The following is a 7,735-nucleotide window of genomic DNA, read 5'->3' as shown; positions in this document are numbered from 1 at the left end:
AATTACAGAAGCGTCCTCGTGTAAACGTATCGTTCGTAGAATTTACTTTTCACTTCTAATTGCAGATTGTGACTAAATTAAATGTTGATAACCTAATAAATCATACAAACAACTTGGCGCTGCATAAGATTCTTAGGGTCTGTAAAAATTATTTAGCAGCAAGATAATTTTATGAAATTGTCTAATTTTTGAAACAGATGGATATAATAATAATCATAAAATAAAGCATGTGACATAAATTTAATCTAGTGTATAGTAAAAAAAATTGCACGAAAAGAAGTAAAGTCATATGATGACAAATGAAGGGTAATTTTGGTAAGCGTGAGAAGTATTTTGTTATCTACGGGATGGTGAAGGGCTCCTTTGTCATCTGGGAGCAGCCATGCCACGGATAAAAGGGGAGAGTGAGTGCAGTCTTGGAGTTGCTCTCGTCTTCTGTAGCCGCCGAGTCAATTCCGCCGGCACCATAGTTTCCGTCGAACGGGAAAAGGACGCGGTTGTTTTCGGACCAAAATTTGCAGTTAAGAGACGCGAGAACCTCCGGATAACCGATTTTCTTTGAAAAAATGGCGGCGTTCGACTCGCCGGAATACTAAAGAGCATGAACATAGGGGGAGGTGGAAGGGTTGCCTTGACGCCATGTCTCTCCAGAATCTCCTGTGCGGAGAAGACGCGAGCTTCGTCGACTCAGACGAATGCGCCTTTCTCCCGTCCGAGACTGATTTTCCAGCGACAGTGGATGACGATGAGGACGAAGACGAGTCGGTCGCGGTGTTCCTAGGCTTCGAGGGTGAGTTCTTGCCAGGGATCGGTTTCCCGGCCAGCCTGAGGAGCCGCCCGTTTGAGGCCTCCGCTCGGCGGGAGGCCGTCGATTGGATCCTTGAGGTAAAAACAATAACCCGCTTCATCCGTTCGTTTGTTGCCGTCTGATGGACGTAATGGCGTTAGGGTGACCGGAATCCGGTGGATTTGCAGGTTCGCTCGTACTACAGTTTCAGTCCCCTGACGGCGTACCTGGCCGTTAACTACATGGATCGGTTCCTGTCCGTTCATTGCTTGCCGGTAATCATCCCTCTCGCTCGCTTTCTGGTATCCGATCGGCGTTTAACGTAATAAAACGGCTTTTCGTGAGTATGTTCGTCCGTCTGTCTTCTTCTTCGTTCTATTTTTGCTCTTAGTCGCTGCATTCTCGCAGTGGCGACGTTGAATCGGCGACTACAAGTGATGACCGTTTTTTCTCTTTTTCTTTACCTTCATTTTTTGCTGCGTCTATGGCCACTTTTTGGCGTTTAACGTCGGAAAATAAGTGAAAAATCGGCTTCCTTCATCATGATTTTCCCACTTTTTTCATAGTTATTTTTGTGGATAATAACGTCGAGTGTTCTGGCTGATTCAACAAAATCGGCTGCGGCGATCGTCTCGTCCTATTTATTATCTTTGTTATTTCTAATTGATGTAAAAGGCCTTTTATCAAAGGAAAATAGTCACTTTTTCTGTTCCATCTGGTCCTGGATCGTATTATTCGGCGATTCAGAATCGACGAGTTTATCAAATTATTGTTACCGTACTCTGTTCCTTTTTGTCCGTTTTAATCGTTATCGTAGTTGATGGTGACGAATATGCAGTCCGATTGAAAAATCGTCGTCGTCTATCGTCTTTCCCGGTCTCTGTCGTCGTTTATTAGCTTTGATGAAAGAGATACGTTATCGGCGATTTTCAGTCAATAAATCGTCCAGTGGTTGCTGCTGTTTTCTTTAGTAAAAAATATCGTGGCGATATTGGATGTCATTCTGAAAACAGCCTGTGGTCGAATTACCTTTTTTCGTTTTTTATTTGTTTTTTTTTCCTTCGTCTGGCGGCACCTTCTTGTTACCGTTTCCCTCATAATTTCTCACCAAAAAGAAAGTTTTATTTTTTGATGACCATTTTTTATCTCCTGTTTTTAATGAAATACCAACGGCTGGAAGCGAATATTTTCCATATGGAGCAGCGGATTTCATATTTTTTGGGAGGGTCTTCAATCTCAGAATATGGTCATGCGGTCCCTACAATTACAACTTAAATCTAACGTAGTAAAAAATGGCATAGTTGCTGTTACTATGAGAAATTATTATGGCTATCTGGGATCAGATACAAGGAAAACTTGCGTTTTTCCTGAATTTTTTTTGACAGGAGGACACGCCAGAGGATCGTTTTCATATGATTGTATTGTATTTGCTCGAGCATAGGAGGCTCGGCCAAGTCCGCTTGTTTTGTGGGCATACACCCAATTAAATGTTTGAGTTGAAACACTTCGTCTCATCTGCCGACTCGTGTTATCGCTGATCTACATACTGAAGTTCCTCGTCCACAATTTTTACTCCTGAGGGCAGAGTGGTAGGCCGTTCTGAATCGCTGCTCTTGGCATAATATCGAGAGGCATCTTTATAATTGTCTACTGGAAAACTGCGTTGAAAGAAGAGGAGATGCATGGTTTCGTGCGTCTCGATATCCTGCGCCGCGCCTCTGCAAAGCGTTGGCGCTGTTTGATTACGAAATTGACCAAACACCCGAGCTTTTCCTCTCTCTAGGCTTTTCCATTTTCTTGAGTAACGTTGCATTTTGCTGCAACGTGGAAGCCTACCACGTTTCGATCCTTTTTCTTTCTGGAAAGAATGAAACTTTATGTGGGCTATATAGAACACCATGTCTATGTTAGGCATAAGTTCGTATTTGATGATCGTGGCGCTCTCGCTTAGTAGTGGAGATGCAATGACAGATTTATATAATGAGGATACGGTTTTTGCCAGTTTCTGCTCTCCGCATGAGTGGAATGCAATAAATAAGCACTTGCACTCATGCAGTACCGATGGATATCTTGGTCGAGTTATGTGTACAGTTTTGCTTCTTTTCAATGTTAAAAAAAGTATCTTTCCGAAGTTTGGTAATTCTAAACGTCACATCTGATTTTCATACTTGCTTTCTGTAGAGGTACTGGATTAGTGCTGCTGTTTGCTTGTATTTTAGGTAAGGTAGCTATGTTGGTCAAATTAGAAGGTATAATATGCTCACTGTTCTTGCAATTTAATACCGATGCAGGGCGACCAATTCTCACGTCCTTCTAGGTTAGTTTATTACTACAGAACAATGGCTCGGTGGGAGCGGTCTGCTATGGTTGGTTGGACCCACAATTCAATATTCATGAACTGTTTTTGGCATTGGGTGGAGCATCTCTGGGCCCCGGGACTGTGTACCCGTTTCTTTTTTCAGTTGTGGGGGTGTGGGGAAAATGAGAAAAGTTTAAAACCCAAAAGGCCCTTGGATAGAATCTTTGCCTTTTCACCCTTCTTAAAGGGGCAAAAAGGAAAAAAAGTTCTTAATGGGGTGTGACTCAGTTATCGAAGGTCAAGAAAATCCTTTCTTTTAATTCTTTCCACTCCTAAATATGAAATTTTAACCCTTTGCCAAAAATTTGCAACAATCGCGGTTTGAAAATTGCTCTATTGGTAATGCCTTTGTATTCTTTGCTTCACGATCTTTATCTGCTTGTTTTTCATCCGGGTTTTTCTTCATCTGTTTACCAGCAAGCAAATGGATGGCCACTGCAACTGTTATCGGTAGCTTGCTTGTCACTAGCTGCTAAAATGGAGGAGACAGTAGTCCCTTCTCTGGTAGATCTGCAGGTAATTTTTATAAAACTTTATTCAGCCTATACTTCCCACGTTCTTTGAATAAGTTTTTGGTGGTTTTGTTTTTTTACAGGTTGGGCAAACAAAATTCATCTTTGAACCCCGCACCATTTGCAGAATGGAGCTCCTGATCCTGACCAAGCTGAATTGGAAGCTGCGATCTGTCACGCCTTTCAATTTCATTGATACGTTCGCTCGGAAGATCGATTCGAGCCGACTGTTCACGAGATTTCTTGTATCCCGTGCGAACCAGCTAATTCTTGATACAATCCGAGGTAATTCTCGCATCATAACCGGCACTGGAGTGCCTTTATGAGTCCTTTCTTCGTGTGCCGAACGCGTATATCATCCTTGGCCCCATGAAAACGAAAGTGTCTTTAACCTCTGTTTGAGGCCAAATAAATAGTACAAAGAATGGACAAATCTACCATCTTATCTAAGCCCAGTGGAAGAACACGTATGGTTGCTTGCTTTTGTTCGTGTAAATTATTGCCCCTCAACTTGCTTTTAGTCCTGCCGCACCTAGTTTGTTAGCAAATTAATCCTTCTTGGTCATGTTTATTATCCTATATTTCTTGAAGCAACAATTAATTCTGACGATCTTAATTGCTTGATTGTAGTGGTTGATTTCGGGGACTTTCGACCGTCGTCCATAGCTGCCGCTGCTGCTCTTCGTTCTGCTGATGAGATCCCAGATCTTGCTAGGACTGATCATGGAAGTGCTGCATCTTGGGGCACTGGAATGGACAAGGTAAGGCTAAAATCGCCATTCTTGTCGTCTTACGGTTAAGGGGCGTAAGGAATTTGGAAAAAAAATGTTTCACCGACGGATGTTTCGAAAGAACGAGAACTACAAAACTACAGTAACAGATATAAATTGTTGCACCGTGTTTTCTACAGGATAGCATAAGCAACTGTTGTAGACTGATGCAAAATAATTTGACTGAAAGTGACCATAGGAGCGCGTCCATGACTCCACCAAAATTCAGAGTCACCATTCCTCAAAGTCCCGTTACAGTGTTGGAGCGTAACGAAGGATCCTCAGCAGTCTCTTCTTCACCTTCATATTCTTCCTCCAACAAAAGGAGAAGACTGAACTAAGAGCAGAAAAATAAGTGATGGTCATAGTAATAAAAAAGAAAAAAAAAAGTGGTAAAGATGGGAAAATAGTATAGCCTGTGTAGAGTTGTTTGAGTGGTGCAGGACCCGAAGTATTTTTTTCAAAGGGTTCCGATGCTTGATAACCAAAAACAAAAAAAAGGGAAAGACACCCAGCTACCGATATCTGTTCCGGGTGTTTTTTCGGATATTTGTTGTTTACAGCTTTTAATTCCTTTTGGGCTTGTTTTTATTATTATTATTATTATTATTTATATGTGGTATTTTTCTGGAGGGGTTGAAAATGAGGTGAAAAGATAGGGATGAAGAGGTCAAGGGTGGCAATTAATTGTCAGCTGAAGAAGAGGGAATGGTGGGTTGTGTGTGGGGGTCCCCCATGTTGGAGTTGCAAAGACAGGAAGGGGAAGACCTTGGATGGAAAAGTGTGGTTTATTGAGTCATCATGGGCAGGCAGGTTCCCCCACTCACCTACCATCAATGCATTATGGGTGTGTGCTGATGAGGAGTGGGAGTTGAGTGTGATTGATTTTTGATTCATTTTTAATGTAATTTCTGGTTGTTTCTCATAATATCAATTAATGAATTCTATTGGTTTCATATAATATCTAGAATGATGATGTCAATGATGACTATTGATGACGGCAATGTTTTCTCTGCTTTTGAAACAATTGAATTGAGGTTGTAGTGTGTTACCAAATCTCGTGATGACCGGACCTATAATGGGAGTTAATCATTCTTCTTTTAGCTGGTATCATTGGGGCTTCTTCCTCTCAGCTCTAAGGAGATTTTCACTAGTCGGTGAATCTTTTTGTGCTTTCTTGTCTCACTTCATGAGAGGGAGAGAGAGTTGCTTTCTATATGGATCTTCTTAGCCTTTGTCGTGCACAGATTTAAAGCCAAAAGTGCCTTTGTTGAGGGAAAAAGTCCGAATGAAAGAGGAAGAAAAAAATCAGGTTTTCTGAAAGTTACAAGAAAAAGTAAAATTTTGTTATTTTACTGGGTAACGCACTCCACTCTTTCCCACTTTATTTATTGCATTATCTTTTTGGTGATTATAAGACAAAAGTTTTTAACTTTTCGTTGCAAAACAAAGCAGGTGAAATCCAGAACAAATTGTTGGTAGTGGCTACAAAACGAAAAGCTGTCGCATCTCTTTTGTAACTGTGAAGTTACGCCAATGATTCCCACACCCAACTATTTCTGGAATCCGATTAGGGGACGGTTGTCCTCAAAGTTAGTTTGGTGGAGTACAGCGGGCATGTCCTCTGTGGATTAGATCCGTAACGAGCCCCAGAAAGCCGTCTTGTTGAGTTATTACGCCCAAAAAAGGAAGCCTAATTAGCTTCAAATTTTGCATCTTAAAGAATGATCAAATTTTGCATTGGCCAGTAAAATTCCAGTACATAGTCTGTATTTACTCTGCGAGAAAAATATTTGCGTCGCCGTTGTTTCTTCTGACACTCAATTCGTAATTTTCACCGAATAGAAAAGCCACTTAAATAACAGTTGCAGTATCAGGACCAGCTTCAGTGAAGCTTCCTTAATGAGAGCACAAGGTCTGTAGCTTTGATGGTTAACTCTGGTTAGCTTTAAGAGGATGTTTTCCGACTTTAAAGTTACTTTCCCGGAGGGCTTTGGATCTGAAGTTCCGAGGACCCGAACACCAGATACAATCAATCATAACTTTGTATGTGCGAGCGATCGGGTCCAACATCAGTTTCATAACGAGCAATTGATTACTTCATCTGCAGAAGGAAAAAAAACCGAAAACCCTCTCTTCTCTTTAGCATTCTATTCCACAAACGAGTCTTGAGGTGTCCATGGAATCTTCTATGAAAGGAAAAGTTTTGGCTTCAGATTTTTTAATTAATACTCTTCCTTTCATTCCCCGAACGCAAAATAATATACTATGGGGAAGTGCGTACCTATTTAATTTCTTTAATCATGTGAAGACAGACTTGATACTTTCTCACCTCCTATTGTTCAAATATCAATTCGCCTTAAATTTCAAAAAAAGAAAGGAGGAGAAAAAAAAAAGAACCACTGCCACCTTGTCTCTCTACTGCTGGCCACCTCATTATAAGGAGACATGTGGGTAGCTGCTGGAAATTAATACTTCAACTTGGGTACCTTCTTTTTTTTTTTGCTTATAACATAATTTTCTTTATGAATTAGGGTCCAAAAAATTTCTGACCCACCCAATCTTCTCAATCCGTAAAATTATCCTTTGGGGACCTACAGATCTACACCATCTATGCCTTAAATGGATGATTGAGATGGTTTGGCAGACAGAGGAATGAATAACACGGGGAAAATTTAAAAGAGAAAAAAAAAAGTGAAGAAAAAGGAGAAGAAATCCATGTTTTTCATTGTCAGGTTGATCTTGGTTGATCTAGACATGAGTTGCACATGCAAAGTCAATATGGAACGATATAGGTTAGGATATTAGGTTCCTAATTAATGGTTAAAATGCCCCTGCTCTTTAGCTGTTGTCAGTGGATTTGGAAAGAGTGCAACAACTGGGTGTTCAGATATACCTTTGAGGGGCTTACGCAATGGATGAGATGGAGCAGGTGGGCAGCTAGTATCCGTTTTGAATTCTCGAGATGTTAACTCTCTAGTATCCATTTTGAATTCTCGGGATGTTAACTCTCTTTGCTGCAAAAAAAAGCACTAATATGCAAGTTAAAGTATAGTGCGGGCGCCTATCCCGAATCACTTATAGCACGACTGTTCCTCAAGGGGATGAGAGAAAAGGTAAGTGTTTTGGCCCTCTCGTAGGATGAAGTGGTAGGATCATATGCTCTTCCTGATCACCCAACTAGACATTGAGATACACTACTGCCCAGATGGCAAATACTATTCTTTTATACACTGCTGCCCAGATGGAATCCACAAGAGCCATGCCACCTTAACTTTCGTGTTGGTTATAAGCTTTGCTCCATGGC

The 7,735-nt window shown here is 41.1% G+C and overlaps 1 protein-coding gene across 2 annotated transcripts; it reads left to right on the top strand.

Moving 5' to 3' along the window:
- Positions 1 to 396: 396 nt before the first annotated feature.
- Positions 397 to 5,389, top strand: LOC116250913 (cyclin-D1-1). 2 transcript variants are annotated; one of them, XM_050076932.1, is made up of 6 exons: positions 397 to 885; positions 976 to 1,062; positions 3,564 to 3,662; positions 3,742 to 3,943; positions 4,289 to 4,419; positions 5,062 to 5,389. In XM_050076932.1, the coding sequence occupies exons 1-6, from the start codon at positions 640 to 642 to the stop codon at positions 5,077 to 5,079; spliced, it is 783 nt and encodes a 260-aa protein (XP_049932889.1). In that variant the 5' UTR covers positions 397 to 639; the 3' UTR covers positions 5,080 to 5,389. The 2 variants fall into 2 exon arrangements, with proteins under 2 accessions (XP_049932889.1, XP_031480762.1); XM_031624902.2 differs by having other exon boundaries at positions 399 to 885; positions 4,569 to 5,389.
- Positions 5,390 to 7,735: the final 2,346 nt, after the last annotated feature.

Source organism: Nymphaea colorata, chromosome 3 (assembly GCF_008831285.2).
Source record: "Nymphaea colorata isolate Beijing-Zhang1983 chromosome 3, ASM883128v2, whole genome shotgun sequence".
NCBI classification, from domain to species: domain Eukaryota; kingdom Viridiplantae; phylum Streptophyta; class Magnoliopsida; order Nymphaeales; family Nymphaeaceae; genus Nymphaea; species Nymphaea colorata.
This window is presented reverse-complemented; position numbering and strand designations above follow the sequence as displayed.

Bases quoted from the DNA above. Each gene is read 5' to 3' on its own strand.
- LOC116250913 (XM_031624902.2), top strand. From the start codon at position 640: ATGTCTCTCCAGAATCTCCTGTGCGGAGAAGACGCGAGCTTCGTCGAC. The intron at 1,063-3,563 runs GTAATCATCCCT...TCTGTTTACCAG, and splicing joins TGTCCGTTCATTGCTTGCCG to CAAGCAAATGGATGGCCACT. The intron at 4,420-4,568 runs GTAAGGCTAAAA...TGTTTTCTACAG, and splicing joins GGGGCACTGGAATGGACAAG to GATAGCATAAGCAACTGTTG.